Here is a 19,880-nt window from a genome sequence, read left to right as displayed (position 1 = left end):
AACTTCTAAATCCTTACAATTTTTTATTTTATTTTTTTATAATAAAAAAACATAAGTATTTTAAGAATTTTGACAAAATTTAACGAAAAACATTTAACATAATAAGGTAATTGAAACTTCAATACCCTTAATTGAGAGTTTTTGAAATTCAATGATGCTTTCAAAAAGCGTTGAAGTTTTGAAGGTTTCGTGTAATTTTTTCAATCTTATTTATAAATTTGCTATATATCCTTTAGCATTTAAAAAACATAATTTTTTAATTAGTATTGTTAAATATATTAGAGAGCGAAAGAAGGAGAAAAAGAAGAAAGAGAGCAGAAGCATATAATGGATTACATTTTATATTATCTTCTATGCGATGATATGTTTACATAACTCTCTATTTATAGAGAAAAAAAAAAGTAATGGACAAGAAACCCTAGACTTTAACTCTAGAACATATAAGATAACATAATAAAATAGAATAATATCAAATATTCTAACCGTATATTAGAGGAACATGATTTTTAATACAACTATTAAAAGTCTATTAGAAACAATTAGAGTAGACTGCCACGTTAGGGTGCAAGGGTGAGGCAGTGGGAGTCAAGCGTGAAGCACAGGTAGCATTTCTCTATCAAAGAACCATTTCACAATTTTCACCCCCTACTTTTTTCTTTTTCTTTTTCTTTTTCTTTTTTTATTAAAATTCCACCCCCTACTTGATAAATGATAATCCTTATTAATAATAATAATAATAATAATCTCAATTTAAATTATAATTCTATGAGCTAATTGTAACTCCATTAATTCACGTGGACGCTTATATGTCAATGTTGGGTTTAAGTTATGCCTTTATCATTTTTCATATATATATATATATATATATATATATATATAAAAGAGATTATTTATGTCAATATTTTTTTATTTTATTTTATAAATTTAATAAATTGACCATTAAATTTGTGTACCAATTAAATTTCCTGTGAAGACAGTTAAAAAATAGTTGAAATAAGAATGAATTTTATATATATATATATATATATATATAACAAAATAATTAACTAAAAAACAAAAACAAAGTAATTAAGGAAGCGAAGAATTAGTAGTAAGTAGACCTGATAAAATGATGTTTCGTTTGAGATATTCAAGCAAGACTTTGTCTCCCAGTGATCGGATACATCTTGCCGGATCTCAACTGTGTCTAAACGAAAACCCGCCAGCGAACCCACAAACTCTGCATGCACGACACGCGCCCCCCTCACTTCTCTCCCTCCCCTCTTCTTAAACCCCTCTGCCCATCACAGAAATCGCCACAGAGAAAGTCTGCGAGAGTTCGAGAGAAGAAGCAGAGGAGAAAAATGGGAAGCAGAGCAGCCCTTTTCGTCTTAGTACTTTTACTGTGCTATGGATTGGCAATGGCTGTAAGTTTTGTTGAAGACGAAGACTGGAGGCGTGAGAAGGAAGGGGGGGAGGAAGACTGGAGGCGGGAGAGGGAAGAGAGGGAAAGGGGGAGGGAGAGGGAAGAAACAGAGGAGGAGGAGGAAACAGAGGATTGGTTCTTGCTTCAAGACTCGAAGGATGTGGTGAAGACCGATGCAGGGGAGATGAGAGTGGTGAGGCGCCTTGGAGGAAGGATTCTGGATAGGCCCATGCATATTGGATTTATCACCATGGAGCCCAAGTCTCTGTTCATTCCTCAGTACTTAGACTCCAGTTTGATTCTCTTCATCCGCAGAGGTACTATTTGATATCTCTTTGTTTCTCCTGACAGTTTTTCTTTTTAATTTTTTGGTATTAAAATATTAATCAAATAATAAACTCGTGATTTCATATCAAATTAATCTTGATTTGTTGCAGGGGAAGCGAAGATTGGATATATATACAAAGATGCTCTGGCGGAGAGGCGATTGAAAACGGGGGACGTTTACCGGATTCCAGCCGGCTCGGCTTTCTACTTGGTGAACACAGGGGAGGGGCAGAGGCTTCACATTATCTGCAGCATTGACACTTCTGAGAGCTTGGGCCTTCGCACTTACCAGGTTACATTCAATTTTCCAATTTCTCTTTCTTTCAATCTATCTTATGATTTTTGAAAATGGAGTTTTCGCCTTTGCAGTCTTTCTTCATTGGTGGAGGATCCTACCCAACATCTGTTCTTGCTGGATTTGATCGGGAAACGCTTTCGCATGCATTTAACGTAAGAAATCAAAACTTCTTTAGCCGCAATGATTAGATTGTAATACTAAAGTACATGCAACTTACATGCAGGTTTCATACTCACAACTCAGAGAGATCTTGAGCAGGCAACGGGAGGGTCCCATCGTTTACGTGGAAGATTCTCGTTCCCCAAGCGTGTGGGCGAAGTTCTTGCAAATGAAACAGCAAGACAGACTGCAACAGCTAAAGAAAATGGTGCCGGACGACTTCCAGGAAGAACCTGTTCATCGTCAAGAAGAGCTAACCTGGTCGTGGAGGAAGCTCTTGAATTCGATGTTGGGAAAGGAAACCAAGAGAAGCGACGATAAGGGCACCGGAAAATCGCCGGACTCCTACAACCTCTACGACAGACGCCCCGATTTCAGCAACAACTATGGATGGAGCGTTGCTCTCGATGAATCTGATTATGACCCTCTCAAACACTCCGGAATTGGCGTTTATCTCGTCAATCTCACTGCGGTAATCCATTTTTCTACTTTTTTACTTCATTATAATACTTGATTCAAAAACCCAACATGAAATCCAAAATGTTTCAAATAAGGGCAGACCAAATTTAACCAATATTACGTTTATATTCTTTTTCTATTAGCCATTTTTCTCGCATCTCTTTTTTTAATATTTATTTGTGCAAAAGTGTGGAATATGATGAAAATATATGCTTTTATTTATATTTTTAGTAATTATTTTATAGTTATTTGGGTTTACAATATTTATTTTTAATACTATTTTTCTTTAACTTATTTTACTAATTGTTTTTACTAATTGTTTATATTATTGTGCTTATGATGCTATGAGATTAAATTTAAAAATTCTATATTTTTATTTATTTTATATAAACAAGCACAAAAACACATATACATAAAATATACATAAATTATATTTATATAAGTCAATGTTACTAACTTATAAAAAAAAATAATAAAAAATAATAATAATAATTCATCCCCGGCACCTTAAATCCTGGTTCACCCCAGGTCAAATAATAATGGTCTTTGTATTACAGGGAGCAATGATGGCGCCGCATGTGAATCCTACTGCAACAGAGTACGGCATTGTGTTAAGAGGATCTGGAACGATACAGGTTGTGTATCCGAATGGAACATCTGCCATGAACGCTAAGATAACGGAAGGGGACGTGTTCTGGGTGCCAAAATATTTCCCCTTCTGCCAAATCGCATCAAGATCTGGTCCATTTGAGTTCTTTGGATTCACGACGTCGGCAAGGAAGAACCGGCCGCAGTTTTTGGTGGGTGCGAGCTCGGTTCTCCAGACCATGCTAGGCCCCGAGCTCGCCGCCGCATTCGGTGTCGACGAGGAAAGACTACGAGAGGTCGTTGATGCTCAGCAAGAGGCTGTTATACTGCCGTCGGCGTGGGCGGCGCCACCGGACGACAGGAAGAAGAAGATGTTTGCGAGGATGCCGAGGATCATCAAGAGCTTTAGGAATGATATGATTATGGGTTTTGATTAGAATGCTACTGTTAGTTAAGCTATTCTATCTATTCAGCTTGTTTTTTTTTTTTTGGTTGGCTTTTCTTCTCACTCTGGTTCTTCTTCCTCTTCGTTTATGTTAGAGTTTGTTCATGAGTTTCCAGAGTTGTGAATAAGATCGACTTGTGTTTTTTTTGGTTTTAACTTTGATTTACATAAATCTTTATCCGCTTTGCTTAAGATTGGTTTCTTCAATCTGTGGGAAGATTGTAAAGAAGAAACTGGTTGCCTTCCAAGTAAAATTTTGACCTTCTATGATGTTTGAATCAGAAAAAGGCTTCATTTACGCAAATCATTCTTATGGCAATGCCCAAAATAGCGTAACTCTTGAGCAAAAGGCTAAAAAACCAAGGAAAAAATCGTGCAGTAGTTTCCTTGGACAGCTGAGATGGTCCACGGGTAATAAAATATTAATTTTTAAAAGAAATAATATAAAATTTATTAATTATTAAAAAAATTAAATATTAAAAAATTAAAAAATTAAAACTAATTTAAAAAATAAAATAAAATAAAAATTAAAGAGGTGGCCTTGGCCAAATTGGCCAAAGGGGTGGCTCATGGCCGGTTTGGGGGTTGACGAATCACCTCATGGCCAAGGGGATGGTCTGCCCACCCCCAAATGGCCAAAAAAACTAAAAGAAAATAAAAACAAAAAACAAAAATTGGGTTTTCAGGGTGGCCGGATCACCCCCAAAGGCTTTGGGGGTGGTTCAACCACCCCGTTTGGCCTAGAGTGGTCCGACCATCCCCAAAACCCAATTTTTTTTTTTTTTTTTTTTTTTTTGGTCTTTGGCCATTTGGGGGTGGTCGGACCACCCCCTTGGCCATGAGGTGGTCCGGTATGGGGGTGACCAAAACCACCCTCATGGCCAAGGGGGTGGTCCAACCACCCCCAAAACCCAAAAAAAAATTTTGTTGTTGTCGTTGTTTTTTTTTTTTTCTTTTAGTCTTTTGGCCATTTGGGGGTGGCCAGACCACCCCTTAGCCATGGGGGTGGCTCAATTGGTTAAATTTTTTATACCAGTATGCTTATCGGTTCGGTTCGGCTCGGTTAGAAATTTTATATCGATTAACCGTTTAACCGATATAAACCGTTAAATAGGGATGCCAAAACGACGTAGTTTTGGGATTATATATATACCTATGTAACCTTATCTTAATTTGGGTTTGGGTAGGTTTGATTTTATTTATTTTTTTTTTTTTGTGATGGCATTGGATGGAATTTCTTTGCCTTTGGTGAAAGCATTTTTCATTAACTAATTTTGTTAGTCTAATTAGCATTCATTATGTTAATTAGTCCATTTGCTTTGGAAAAATGTATTTTATAATATAAAAAAAGTTGTGGTGGATCAATATAAAAAAGCTTCAATTTTTATCCCAAAAAACAAATATTTGGATCCCAACAAAAAGTATTTGGGCCCTAAAACAACTAATTTTTAATAAGTTATTTTAGCCCAACAAAAAGTATTTGGCCTCTCAAAAGTAAAAAAAACTCATTTTTGGCCCAACAAAATAAATCAATATAAAGTCCACGGTTAAATCGGTTAACCCGTTTAACCGAACCATTTAACTGTGTACCGTTATAACCGATAATTCCGGTTAAAATTCTTATTGGTTCGGTATCGGTTAATAAACCGTGTAACCGATAAGAGCCAAAACCAGACTGTTTCGACCGATACCCAAGCCTACTCAAGGCCACCCCTTTCATTTTTTATTTTCTTTTTATTTTATTTTTTTTAATAGTTTAAGTTTTTTAATATTTTTATTTTTGATTTTTTTAATAATTAATAAAATTTATATTATTTCTTTTTAAAAAAATTAATATTTTATTACCCTTGGACGATCTCAACCGTCCAAGGAAACTACCGCAGATTACGATAGTTTCAAACTAGCGCATGTAAGCCTCTCCCTTTTCTTTTTAGGGCACATAAGTAGGGGTGAAAAGGCGGTTAACCAGTGGTTAGCGGTTAATAACTACTAACCGTATTTTAAATAAAAAATTAAAAAATTTAAAAAAAAAAAAAAAACTAAAATGACGTCGCATGCGGCATCATTTCTATATTTTTTTATATATAAATATAATATATATTATATAATATACATAAAGGCAATTAGCAATTTTTTATAACCGTCTTTAAAAGTAATTGGTTATCTTAGTTAGCGGTGGTCCACCTTTTGACCCCTACACCTAAGCCAAATGCTCTAATAATCCCCTTAACCGCCTAGATGATGGTCAAAGTGCTAGATTCTTTTGGTGAAGCGGAGCTCAATACCGCGTTTGCAATTTCTCTTTTAGCCCCAAGAGTAATGGAAATTTTTTTTGTTCTCTTGTTTGCTTTACCTTCTTGCTCTCTTTAACAGTGTTCTCTTGATGCTTATCAATAACAAAAAGAAGGTTTTAATAGTTGGGGGAAGAAATTCTTTAATTGTTTGATATGTCGATTGGTTCTTGATTCTATGGTTTATAACTTTTGGCGCACAAGAAATAAGCTTAGACATGATGGTATTTCAAGTACTGAAGAGCAGTTGTTGAAACAAGTTTTCTGGAGAGTCAGGACTAGACTTGTTGTGAAAAGAGGGTTTCCTAGAATTAGGGAAAATCTTTTGTTGTGCTCTTTGTGAAATTTACCTACTGCTATACTAAGTAATGTTGGCTTGTAGGTTTGTTTTTCCCTTTTTTGGTTTTCCTTTGTAAGGGTTTGTAATTGTGCTGAAGAGTTGCTCTGTATTGAGCTTTGCTTTTTAATGAAATTCTTATTCATCAAACAAAAGAAGGTTTTAACTTGAAAAATGATGTTCTCTACAGACTCTACCCCCATAATAGCGTCAAGTTACAGCTAATAGTTCAAACGTTTAACATGTAGTAAAAACAAGGACGTTGAACCAAAATTAAATATTTATATTAATAAACTATTAAATAAAACATCCAAAACCAAGCCGTTTTAGAGGGAGAATAAGATGAAACCCTACTCATTGCCTCTCAATCTCTCATTCTCTTATTCCACGGCACCCGCCTACCATTCTCTCATTTCTCTGAATCCCTCCATGCCTCTCAATCTCTCATTCTCTGAATCCCCCTACCTCTCAATCCCTCATTCTCAATTCTCTATCCTTTATGTTTGGTCTTAAACCCTTAAAATAAGACAAAAAATAGGTAAATTAAAGCCTTAAAACACGTAAAAAGCCCATTTAAAAAAAAAAAAAAAAAAAACGGTTATAACTGACAGTTATTGAATTGAATAATCGCTAACCGCCTAATAACTGCCAAAATTGGTTGTTGTTAGCGGTTATAGCCAATAACCGAGGGTTATAACTGTTTGAACATCCCTACTTGAAGGGTTGGGACCCCAAGCCCAATAGTAGTTCTGCCCATTGTCCTAGTATAATAAATAGCAAAAATCATGATTTAAAGAGGGATATTCGTTTGTTATAGATTATGTTTTTTATTTTTATATTTAAAAATATACTTTGATACGAGATAAAAGTAAAAATAATTTTAAAATATTTTGTGAGCCTTATATATTTTGAATTATTGGTTAATATTTTTGTTTTAAAAAGAAATAATAAAAAAGAAGGCTACACTCAAGAAACAAAAACAAGCCTAAACAAAAGCTAACACGAATCGAAATGTGAAACCAAAATATTATACAATTTTTCCTTTATTAACTTTTGCTGACAGTTAAAAAAAAAATGACTTCATCAAGTTTTGGGATTTTCCGTAGGCGTCAAATACCCTAAATTGTTTTTTAGGGTAAAAAATATTTTACGTCGAAACAAACAGAGTCTTAGGCACTACTTTTTTACAATTTATTAATATAACATTTTTTTAAAATTTTAGTTTTTTTTTGCTTTAGAAGAAAAGTATGACTTAAGATTTTCAAAATATTTTTCTTTAAAAAAATATATACTTTTCTCAAACACGTTAACAAATAATTTAAAACACAAAATACTTTTTAAATATAATCCCACCAAAAAGCATTTCTCACATTTCTTTTACTTCAAAATAATTTTTCAAACCAAAATTGAAATTTATGTTTTAAAACAATTATCAAAATTTATTTTTTTTAAAGAAAATAAAAATGTGGGATATATCTCACGTGCAAAGCGCATGTTACTTTAACTCCCTAGTACTCCTTGCATGTTCACATGGGCTAGCATACATTACATATTCTGAACCGGGCAGTGTTCTCAGAGTGTTGCCGATCTATTACACCGGAAAAGAAAAGGAAACGCTTCAGACTCCGGTCAGAATCATCAGCGATGAAAGCGAGCCCTCGTTCTCTCACTCTCCTATCATTTCTCCTTCTCCTTCTTCTGCGTCTAGCAATTCACACCAGAGCCGAAGTCATAACCCTAACTGTCGACACCTTCTCCGACAAGGTAACAAACCCCAAACTAAAATCCCTAATTTATCTTTTAACCCCCTTCAATCTCCTTATTTGCACTCAATATCACATATCAAATGAGCACCAGCATTTTTGATCGGTTGAAAACGATCAATTTCCGAGCCCTAGCAACTTTGTAGCTGTCCGATCTAGAGCTTAGTATGCAATTTCTTGATATTTTCCTATCAATAGACGAAAAAAACATTACAAAGATTTCAGTTTTTGTTATATCTGTAATTTCTGAAGCCACTACTGTTCAGACCGATATTCGATTGTTTGTTTTGTTTAGGTGAAGGAGAAAGACACGGCATGGTTTGTGAAATTCTGTGTTCCGTGGTGTAAACATTGGTAACTATGGAATTTATATATTTACTTTTTTTTTTTTTTTTTGGTGGAATAAGCTAGAATTAAATTGTGGAATTTTATATATTTTTTTTGATCTTTATGTTTTTGTCAAATTGGGTTTCAGTAAGAACTTGGGGACATTGTGGGAGGACCTTGGGAAGGTAATGGAGGGAGAGGATGAGATAGAAATTGGAGAGGTCGATTGTGCTGTGAGTAAACCAGTGTGTACCAAAGTTGATATCCATTCGTATCCTAAGTTTAAGGTCTTTTATGATGGAGAAGAAGTTGCTAAATATCAAGGTAAAGTTCACATTTTTATCTCTTTACTAGACGAATATAGCATGTTATTTTCATTTTTCAGTTGCATCGCTGTCATAAAGTTTGTCGATATTAGTCGATTATGCTATTCAAGTGCTTTTGAAATTCCTACTTAAGAAGCAAAGTATTTGAAACATCAACCAAGACACTATTGGTGTGGTTCCTAGTGTATATTTAGGTTTCAAAATAACTAATAAATGGTCAAGACGAGGAAAGCCAAGAGTGTTAAATGGGCTGAAAACTCTGAAGGCCAGCGTGCAAATATGTCATGCAAATTTTTATTTGCCCTGACATGGCTTCACATTGGAAATAGCAATTTTGTGGGAATGGGCAAGTCTGGAAATGTTCTCACAAATGAGACGCACATGTCAGCCCATGCTCATGTAAGCTATAAAAATGAGTAATATAGGGAAATCGAACTTCATCCTTTTGTTAGGTTTGTGAATTATGAGGAAATTCCAAGTAGACAGGGCTTGTGCACTTAGTTTACCTTCTGTGAAAGACCGTTTTTGAAAAGCTTTTATAAGGAAGCTTTAAAAGTGCTTTATATTTTCATATTGATTTCTTCAAAATTCAGTCTGAAAAGTTTCATATCTCAGCCATAATTCTCAAGCATTTCAAAGAAACAATACATATTCTACCTGTTGGTCTTACATATTGTCCAGCAGCTTAAATTGCCTTCTAGATAGTTGTGAAGTTGGGGCAAGATCATTACTTGGAGACTTTTAACAAGATGAAAGGCTCAATTTTATCTAACAAGGCCCAAAACTACAAAAACATATTCTACTCCTTCGTTTTTCATGTCGCATGAGCATGCCATTTTTGAGTGACATGCAGCACAAACATTCACATGTTATTCATAAACCCAGGGCTTAACAATTTGTGTGGATGCTTATATATCTATACCTGTTGATCAGATATTGGAGCTATCAATTATTATTGTAGTCCAATGGTGCTGGAATTTGTATGTTTTTAATCTATGGTTGAGTTTATTGGTCGAAGGATGCCAATAATTAAATTGCTTGTCTTTACATAATTGAAATACCTTAAGTAAGCAAAGTTTTATCAATGCTTGGCTAGTCCTCAATATTTTGAAGCACCAATTCTATATGTGTTTTTGACATCTTCGTTTTATATATATATATATATATATAAGTAATGTTGTATATATCAAAAAGCATATAGAAGCGCAACTCTAGTACACATGAAGTATACAAAAGAACACCTAAGTAGACTTACATCTTACGTTACGTAAACAACAGTTTCATATCAATTGACATGATAACCAAAGTGGTGGTGATGGTGCTCATGCATTGGCATCAAAAGATGCAGGGTTGAGAATAATGGTGCTGGTTGTTGCAATTAGAATGGCATGAGTTATGGCTCATGAGTGATAATAATGATATCCAAATGGTTGTGAAAATGATGCATGATTGTACTGACATGATATGATGTTCTAATAGAAAATTGTGATAGATTATGATATTGATGACTGGTAGTGATGATGCTGTAATGTTCTAAAAGAAAATTCTTGATATTTGAAAAAGATAGTGATGGTATTGATCGATGTTGCAGTGGAATTGATTAATATATCATAGAGACTGATGGATGTGGAATAATTCTTGTGATATGAGGACATTGAGAGCAAGCTTTAAAATGAAATGGTGGCGGTAATGTTGATAGCGTAGGTTATGTTAACAGTTGTGTTAGCAGCGGAATAGGTTATGATATGTTACTTCAATTCTTGGCCAGCTACTTGGGTTCCACAAATAGGTTCAGGTTTCCAGATTTCTACATATAAAAATTTTCTTCTTTTGCTTGGCCACTAATCATGCATCCAACGGGATTTGAACGTTTGATTTCACCTACCATCCTATACTTGTGGGAGATGAAATTGCCATTAGGTCTAAAGTCCATTGGCTAAATATGGCTATTTTATGACTTGTATCTTGTGATTTGTACCACTAAAAGAAAATCAAATTGAGGAAAATGTTTGTCTAAAGTAGCTCTGAATGTTAGCAAATTATTGTCTGACATTTATAAGAATATAAAAAAAGTTTAGGCTTCCAAATTTCTAGTCAGTAATTTATCGTCTTGTCTTTCCATTTTTTTTTTTCCTTTTCTTTTGGGTCATCATGCTCACACAATGAAAGAAATTGAATTGTTATGTTGAAGCCCGGTAGATAATAGATATAAGCTCCTTCTGCTGTGTACATTATTTGTTTGGTTGATTTGACCCGAGCCAAGTGGAGGTATCTAGTGCTATGTAGTAAATTTTAGGCTGATGCTTTGAGCCTTGTCCAAGCAAAAGTTATTCTTGTACCCAGGAGATCTGACTTTCCTTTTGCATATTGTACAAATTATCAGGACCAAGGGACGTCGAATCACTTAAAAATTTTGTTTTAGAAGAAGCTGAAAAAGCAGCAGCAAAAGCACATCTTGGCATTGATAAAGAATTGTAATGACGTGTAAGGTAGAAACCTTATATCCTCTTTATTAGCTTTTCTTGTAGTACCGTGTAAGAGGGGTCCCTGGAAAGGTTGAGTATGGAAAACCACTCTTGATAAACAAAATTTCTTTTTGAGATCTTTTGTAAATATTATTTGGAGAATAATTTTAAATAATTTCTTGTGGTGCAGTTGTGGAACTTCCTAGTTGAACAAGGAGCGCTATAGCTCTTTACACAGCACATTTATGGACGCCCCAACTCAGAGATCATCTTGTTGTGGGTTTTAACAGTTATTATAGAAAATGAACTCCACTTTTGTTCTTGTGATCAGAATTTGTTTAATCACGAAGAGACCAACCTAGAATTAATATTTGAGACAAAGAGAATTAGTTTGTGTTAATGAACTTTGAATCTCATGAAATCATGTTTATGAGAAATTTTTGTTTTGTTTATTTATAATTTTGGAATTAAATGAAGAAAAAAAAATTTGAATTGAAGTTGCCATATTATCAAGCCTTTGTATTTGGATGTGGAATCTTACAAATTTATTCCAGCTGTTTCAGATTTATCTGCTGAACTATACTTTGTATTACCAATTTATCATCAATCTTTCATATTTCAATCTCCTAGCCATCATATCTGAATGTTGAAAGGGGAAATCGTCATCTGATGCATTTTCCTTATTTTTTGGTAAGTAATAGTCATATTATACTTTCACTATAAAAAATGACCTGTCCATGTAATTTTTTTTTTTTGTTTTTAGGGGAAATCATTTCAGTCTCATTAATTGATGAAAGATCACGAGTATAAAGCTCTTTATTACAGAGCAAAAGCTTTGAGAAAATCATAGTCGAAGCTACAAGGTTTTAAGTCATATATATATATATATATAACAATTTGACATTCAAGACCTATCTATGATATCAAAATTTGTCAACCTATGACTAATCTCTAGTTATAACAACAGGTCTATTCTAGACAGATTCAATCTAAATACATAGGTAGCAAATATCTTCTTGCCGAAACTCATCCTCTTTGACTCGTAAGTCAAAAAATTATTCACATCCTTAACCCAACAGGCCAAGACCACAAAATATAGGGAAAACGGAAAAACACGGAAAAATAAAAAAGCACAAAAGCCCACAAACACCATCGGAGAAAGGTTGCGGATGATTCTAGCCAGAAAGCGAAAAAACTACGCCCAGGCACTTGCGAGTCACAATCCGTCGTGGAGTTGCTGGAATTACAAGCAACAGGTGCCGTTGGTAGTGGGCCGGGTCGGTGCGCGTGGTGGAGTGGCACATGTCGAGGTGGGTTTGACGAAGGGACGTAGATCGAGCTTTGAACAATCCAATCCAAGAATCCCATCAACCCCAGAAAAAAGACATGGCAGAAATGGTGAACGGCACACTCGGTGAGGTGGGGCTTGAGCCTGTAACAAAAGAAAAATAAGCAAAAAGAAAGGGGTAAGAGTTGGGGAAGGGAGGAGGAGGGGGAGGGAAAGACTCTGATAGGGATAAGGTTATGATTAGATAGGATAATAGTTGAATTGGAATGCAATCCAATTCATTAGGATTAGATTATTTAAATTAGTATTAGTTTATTTAATATTATGATTATGTTATTAGAATTAGAATTTATTTGAATTTGAATATTAGAACTTTAGGTGTTATCACTTTAAGCTTTATCTACTTATATTCTATTTAAAGACTATTTGGCTGTTAATGAGGAGGAGAATGAATTAAACGTATGTCTTTGTGGTTTGTCTCCAGCCTTAATTGTTATTAATATCATTTCTACGTTCATCCACTATTCATCCATTTCATTAGAAATTACCTATCAGACTCCCCCTCCCCCAACTGTGTGGCTAGGGTTCTAAATCTTGTACTCTCATGTCCTCGGTAAATTGCAATGCTGTATTTAGAAAGTGAAATTGTTCCATAATTCCCTGATTTTTGGCCTTGTGACATGTAAGTACAAAAAGTTTTTAGGGGTAATTACCTTTTTCCTCATCAATTACAACGCATTGTCAATTTTCCCCCATAAACTACCAACCTTACTGCCCGACCCTATCAGACTACCATTTTTTTTTCTTCCAAAATTCCCATCAATCAAACTTGTTAAATTAGATGGAATATTTTTTTTTAGATGTTAAATTTCATTAAAAGACAGAAATACCCTCAAATAAAAAAATTCAAGTCAAAATATAAATATATAAAATATATAAATTAATTTTTGCCGGAACATGTTTGTGACTTCGTGAGAAATATCAATCAAAGGTTTGCGCTTTTCAGATCAAACATCCATTAGGGGCCGATTTGATATATCTACAAGAACCCTAGATGTGATTCTAAGAGCATCTCCAGCAGGGTTTTTAAACTTACTTTTAAGTTAAATTTAGTAATTTTGGTACTCCAGAAAAAGTTATAGAATAGCAATTTTCCTAAAATTTGCTACAGTGAACTTTCATATTTGAAATTTTGTAGCACCTTCTAAACATTTTTTATTCTTTCTTTTCTCTCTCCTCTCTCTCTCTCTCCCTCTCCCTCTCCCTCTCTCCTCTATCTATAATAAAAAAATAGATTAAAAAATAATATTTAAATAAAATAGATTGTAAAATAGATAGTTTGCTAGAGTTTATTGTGAAAAAGTAGTAGCTAAACTAAAAAAAAAAAGTTAATTTTGAGTGGCTAAATAGCCATTAAATGCAAGAGATGCTCTAATGAAGCTATGAGATCCCCACGTTGTGAAAGATTGGGGGCGGTGCGGAAACTCTTTTTTGAGACTGCATTGGGCATTGGTGAAACACCAGATCTTGAACGTGCGGGGACGCGGTTCCGGCGAAAATTGATTCTAAGTTTCCCGCACAAATAGCAAAAGTAGAAAGTTTTCAAGATCTCAAGCTTCTTATTCTTCCAATAAAATTAGAGAGCGAAAGGGAAAGTAAAAAAAAACAAAACAAAACAAAACAAAACAGATAGAAATAGAGGCGATGGAGATCTAAAAAGCATGTAATGGTTGTTTGATCTCCATGAAAAGAATGGACGAAGTTCCTGGTTTTCTTTTTTTCCCTCAGTTGATGTAAAAATTGTGACATTTTCAGTGGGAGTTTAGTAAGTTTACTGGGGTCAGCCACCCCAGATCGGCCGGCCTGCGGTGGCTGAAACCCCTGGGGTCGCGATCAAATGGCAGGGGTGCCCGGACAACACATTGAAGCGACAACACATAATTTGATTACAATGACTAAATTGTTATTTTGGCCTATCTCGATAATCTCTCAATTATTTTTGTTTTTATATCACAGATGAATTTTTAATTTAGATAACCACATTGACTGATTGTGCATTTATATATATTTTTTAGTTCAAGTATTTTTAACTGCTTTTTAGTTTTTTATATTGACTTTTTTATTTTTATAAATTAATTTATAGAGGTTTTTTAGAAGAAAATGATAGTATGATAGGGTTGGACAGTAAAATTAGCAGTTTATTAGAAAAAATTGACAATATATTATAATTTATGAGGAAAAAAAGTAATTACCCTAGTTTTTAATTTAAACAATTAACGATATGAGGTTTTTTTTATTATTATTATTATTATTATTTTCTTTAAGAACAATCTGAGTTTTGACAATGTAACAAACAGGTCATTCTATCAACTTTTTAATTATAGAAATGCCAGTTGACGTCTTCTCCACGTATGACAATGGAATTATGCCACGTATTAAAAAAATCAAGCCACATTTTAAAAATATCATGCCATTATGTCACCATATGCTCAAAAAAAAAAAAAAAAAAGTGGAGGGGAAACGATAAGGACTCGGGCTAGTGAACAGTAGTGCTTCTGTGATAAGGGCAAGTACGTTGATAAGAAGGGATCTAATATGTCAGGTTACCATAGAAGCAAACCTAGGAATTTATTGTTACAAAAAAAAAAAAAAAAACCCTAGGAATTTATCAATCCAATGCCCAATCCCAATCCAATGAACCACTGTGCACAGTTTAGTCTTCCACCACCCCCCCCCCCCCCCCCCCCCCATAGCTGAGGTATGAAGTGGCTCTACCTCCACTATGGGTGAATGGCTACACAAACTCCTTCCACAAAATCACAGGCGCACAGTCATATCTTAACCGTCCACCCCACCAGGGCATCAATAGGAACCAAAGTGGTTTATGTGATTTATACTAATCAAGCACGAGGATTCTTTATTGCGAAAATTTGAACCCAAACCCTAATACTCATCTAACCAGTTGAGAATTTGCTTAGGCCATTGAACAATTACCCTTGATGGTATGCACTCTTAAGTTTACGGTCCTTTATGTAACATGTAATTACACTCCTTTATGTAACATGTAAATCACTATTGAATCTTGAATGGATCACCATTAAATTATTAAGGACAATTTGCATGTCTCATCAAGAGTGTAAATTTGAGAGCCTAGCATTGCTCATTGGTTTTTTATGCCCCAAATATGACATAGGTAGGCTGTTTATTTTATTAATAATAATTATAGTTATATTAAGATTATCGGAGAGTATATCGAACTTAATTTTAAAAGTCGCTTCAAAAATAAAGTAACTTTTAAAATCACCATTCCATCAAAATTTAATAATAATCAATCTCAAACTCAATAACAGTTTTAACAGTTACATCATTCTTATAATGACACAAGAGAGACTTGTAGCATTATTCAGGTTATCATGCTTTAGAGGAATGAATTTTACTATTTTAAAACAATTTCCCTTCTCTCAAGGGTGGTTTTTCTTGGAATGCATTTTGATTCTGAAAATGGGGGATAAAGGCGAGAACATAAACAAGAACACATTATAATCAAAAGCACCGACCACCAACGAAATGCTAAAGTGACAACAAAAATAAGAAGCAAGAAAACCAACAAGTACATCAAAAAACAAGCACTTTGAAATAGTTCTTTTGAAGTGTACATTTGCAGACCTCTCAACCTCCCAACCTCCTTGCTCTCTTAAATTTACCAAGGAAAAAGTTTAATATCAAACGACATACTCGAGATATACAACAGAACATAAAAGTAGTTTTAAAAGAAGAATATGACAGGAGATATGCTGATTTAACAGCTAAAAAACCATGTAGTTGACATCAAAATGAAGTTGTTCATCGACAATAAGTTCACTACATACACAACTCATCTCAATGCTATAAAACAAAATACATGAAATGGAAACCAAAGCTTCCACCGCAGCTTTGGGGCTGTGATGGAAACTTTATGTAACTGTCCTCAAAACTGCAAAAGTACGACCAAAACAAAATTGAAATTGATTAACAGCAAAGATTGGGAAAACATGTCTAACTACCATAGATATGAAGAAAAAAAAAACACTTCACTTCTTCTTTACTGCAGACTTGGTAAGCTTGGCACCAGAGGGATCCTTCTTCTCAACACTCTTGATGACACCAACAGCGACAGTCTGGCGCATGTCCCTCACGGCAAAACGACCAAGTGGCGGGTAATCAGAGAAAGTCTCAACAACCATGGGCTTGGTGGGAATCATCTTCACGAACCCTGCATCACCATTCTTCAAAAACTTGGGCTCCTTCTCGAGCTCCTTACCAGATCGCCTGTCAATCTTGGTCACAATCTCAGCAAACTTCACGGCAATGTGGCAGGTGTGGCAATCAAGCACTGGAGCATAACCGTTACCAATCTGACCAGGATGGTTCATGATGATGACCTGGGAGGTGAAGTTAGCAGCCTCCTTGGCAGGATCATCCTTGGAGTTAGAAGCAACAAAACCACGCTTCAGATCCTTGACAGCAACATTCTTCACATTGAAGCCAACGTTGTCACCGGGAAGGGCCTCCAGGAGGGCCTCATGGTGCATCTCAACGGACTTGACTTCGGTTGTCAGTCCAGTAGGCCCAAAGGTCACAACCATACCAGGCTTGATTATACCAGTCTCAACACGTCCGACCGGGACAGTTCCAATACCGCCAATCTTGTAGACATCCTGGAGAGGGAGACGTAGGGGCTTGTCTGTGGGCCTCTTGGGCTCCGATATCAAGTCAAGAGCATCAAGGAGGGTGGGGCCCTTGTACCAGTCCAGGTTGGTTGACCTCTCAATCATGTTGTCACCCTCAAAACCAGAGATTGGGACAAAGGGGATTTTGTCAGGGTTGTACCCAACCTTCTTCAGGTAGGATGAGACTTCCTTAACGATTTCCTCATACCTTGCCTTCGAGTATTTTGGGGTTGTGGCATCCATCTACATACAAGAGTTTGCAAGAGCAATATAAGTCATTCAATATTAAACTATAATGCAATAATCATAATCAAATTGATGCCATCTCCATAGTATGTACAAAGCTCACCTTGTTGCAGCAGCAAATCATCTGCTTGACACCGAGAGTAAAGGCAAGCAAGGCATGCTCACGGGTCTGACCATCCTTGGAAATACCAGCTTCAAAACCTCCGGTTGTAGAGTCAATAATGAGGACAGCACAGTCAGCCTGTGAGGTACCGGTGATCATGTTCTTAATAAAGTCACGATGTCCGGGAGCATCAATGACAGTGCAGTAATACTTGGTGGTTTCGAACTTCCACAAGGCAATATCAATGGTAATACCACGCTCACGCTCAGCCTTGAGCTTGTCCAACACCCAGGCATACTTGAATGACCTCTTGTTCATCTCAGCAGCCTCCTTCTCAAACCTCTCAATGACACGCTTGTCAATACCCCCAAGCTTGTAGATCAAGTGCCCAGTGGTGGTCGACTTTCCAGAGTCGACATGGCCAATGACCACAATGTTGATGTGAACCTTCTCCTTACCCATTATGAACTTCTAAAAAGCCTGAAACAAACAGATTGCACAGATTACATTAGTCAATGTTCACCATTAACTCCAACAAGTTTTGTTATAATCAGAATCTTAATAATCAGTACACACTAAATCAGAAAGGGAATTTGACGAAAGATCATAACAAGGTCTCAATCAAAATCTATTTTTTTTTTCCAAACACGAACAGAGTCCTTTAATTTGCAAGCAAATGCATTTGCATATGTATGGGACAAAACAGAGAGAATCAAACCCACAACCAAAAGTTGACAAACCATTTACACAACTTTTTGGTAAATCCACCTACAAAACCCCGACACTTGCACGTGCATACAGGTTTAGGTAAGAAAATAACATTGCTCCATTTAGAAATAGTAGCCACATAAACTTGCCACGATCGCTACCAAACACCTTACAACTCCATCATTGCTTCAAACAAGAGTACCCAAACTTAACCCTTCAAATAATTCCACTACTAAAACAGAAACAATTAGAATCACTAGACCCACAACTGAAAGTTCAAATCTAAACCTCTTATGTCGTAATCAGGCTGAAACAGATCTCAGCAATCAACATAATCAAAGCAGTGAAAAAATATAATTCAATAAACAATAAGACCACAAATAAGAAAACAAACCCATAAATCTGTATCTCTAAAACAAACAAACCAAACAAAATAGTAACGAATGTTATCATAATCATCAACAGCATGCACTTCAAAAAGATAATATATTTACATATACCGACCATCGAAACAAAACCCAGAACCCAAATCTAAGAACACTAACAGTAAATCGGATCTAAACCCAAAATAGTTCATTAAAAAATTCAGATCAAAACACGTACATATCAGTGAAAAAAAATTTAATTCCCATCAGGTAATAGCAAACAAAATCTTGAGTTACAAACAAATACACAACCTTAGAATTAGAAAATCTGCAAGAGACAGACTGACAGAGATCCAAACCTGCGGCAGACGAAGAAGGAAGATAAGAAATAGCTGAAGAGACTCTCTCGCCGTCTTCTTTGTGAATAGCGAGAGAGATGAGGATATGAGAATCGAGGGATATTGTGGTTTTAAAGTGACGCACTGAGGCTTCAGTGTGCTTAGGGTTTCTCTCTCTGCCGTCCGATTGGGACTCGGCGAATCTGACGGTTGAAAATCGCGCTTGCCACGTTGGACTCATAATGTGCTCATGAGTCATGATAAACTAGGATACTGTGAAGCTCTATGAAGATTGATGAGATATTACCAATTAGGGATTTTGATATAATTATTTTTCGAAACATTATCTTTAAAATAAATTATTCAAAATATTGCCATCTAAGTATTTCCCACCTTTAGAAGATTTTCTTCTTTTTTTTTTTCTTTTTTTTTTCTCAATTCATTAAATCTCAAATATGATAAATACTTATTAGGATTTTTACCAATTAGGATTTTTATATTCTTTGATATAATTTATTGAGAAATAATATTTAACATACTCATACAACAATCATACAATTATGATAATGAGATAGTGAATATTAACCATTAATTTTTGTTTTTATAAACGGCCACATCATCATGATTTTATGCTGTTATATTAGAGTCTACTAAATAATATTATTTAATTTTATTAGATATTTTTTGAAACATTATCTTTAAAATAAATTATTCTAATCTTACCATCTAAGTATTTACCACCTTTAGAAAATTTTATTTTATTTTTCTCAATTCACTACATCTCAAATATGATAAATACTGCTTAGAAAGGAAAATGATAAATACTTAGTTGTCAAAATTTGGATCTTTTGGTTTAAACTTAATGTTTTATAATTTTATCCTAAGAAATCTATTTATCCTAATCTAAATATTGCTAATTTTTGTTTTTATCAA

General features: G+C 34.9%; 3 protein-coding genes across 4 annotated transcripts; 2 read left to right on the top strand and 1 right to left on the bottom strand.

Annotated features, from left to right (window-relative positions):
* Nucleotides 1-1,223: 1,223 nt before the first annotated feature.
* On the top strand, nucleotides 1,224-3,873 carry LOC132164451 (vicilin-like seed storage protein At2g28490). The gene is made up of 5 exons (XM_059574967.2): nucleotides 1,224-1,722; nucleotides 1,843-2,024; nucleotides 2,102-2,182; nucleotides 2,254-2,661; nucleotides 3,206-3,873. The coding sequence occupies exons 1-5, from the start codon at nucleotides 1,224-1,226 to the stop codon at nucleotides 3,671-3,673; spliced, it is 1,638 nt and encodes a 545-aa protein (XP_059430950.2). The 3' UTR covers nucleotides 3,674-3,873.
* A 3,979-nt stretch (nucleotides 3,874-7,852) lies between these two features.
* On the top strand, nucleotides 7,853-11,642 carry PDIL5-1 (PDI-like 5-1). Of its 2 annotated transcripts, none has more exons than XM_059574033.2 (5): nucleotides 7,853-8,073; nucleotides 8,368-8,426; nucleotides 8,548-8,723; nucleotides 11,109-11,209; nucleotides 11,381-11,642. In XM_059574033.2, exons 1-4 carry the CDS (start codon nucleotides 7,954-7,956, stop codon nucleotides 11,201-11,203), a joined length of 450 nt encoding a protein of 149 aa, XP_059430016.2. In that variant the 5' UTR covers nucleotides 7,853-7,953; the 3' UTR covers nucleotides 11,204-11,209; nucleotides 11,381-11,642. The 2 variants fall into 2 exon arrangements, with proteins under 2 accessions (XP_059430016.2, XP_059430015.2); XM_059574032.2 differs by having other exon boundaries at nucleotides 11,109-11,214.
* A 4,626-nt stretch (nucleotides 11,643-16,268) lies between these two features.
* Nucleotides 16,269-19,064, bottom strand: LOC132164665 (elongation factor 1-alpha). Its single transcript, XM_059575207.2, has 3 exons — nucleotides 18,969-19,064; nucleotides 17,537-18,016; nucleotides 16,269-17,430 (listed from the first exon to the last, which is right to left on the bottom strand). Exons 2-3 carry the CDS (start codon nucleotides 17,996-17,998, stop codon nucleotides 16,549-16,551), a joined length of 1,344 nt encoding a protein of 447 aa, XP_059431190.1. The 5' UTR covers nucleotides 17,999-18,016; nucleotides 18,969-19,064; the 3' UTR covers nucleotides 16,269-16,548.
* Nucleotides 19,065-19,880: the final 816 nt, after the last annotated feature.

This window comes from Corylus avellana, chromosome 8 (genome assembly GCF_965113065.1).
Source record: "Corylus avellana chromosome 8, dhCorAvel1.hap1.2, whole genome shotgun sequence".
NCBI lineage: Eukaryota > Viridiplantae > Streptophyta > Magnoliopsida > Fagales > Betulaceae > Corylus > Corylus avellana.
This window is presented reverse-complemented; position numbering and strand designations above follow the sequence as displayed.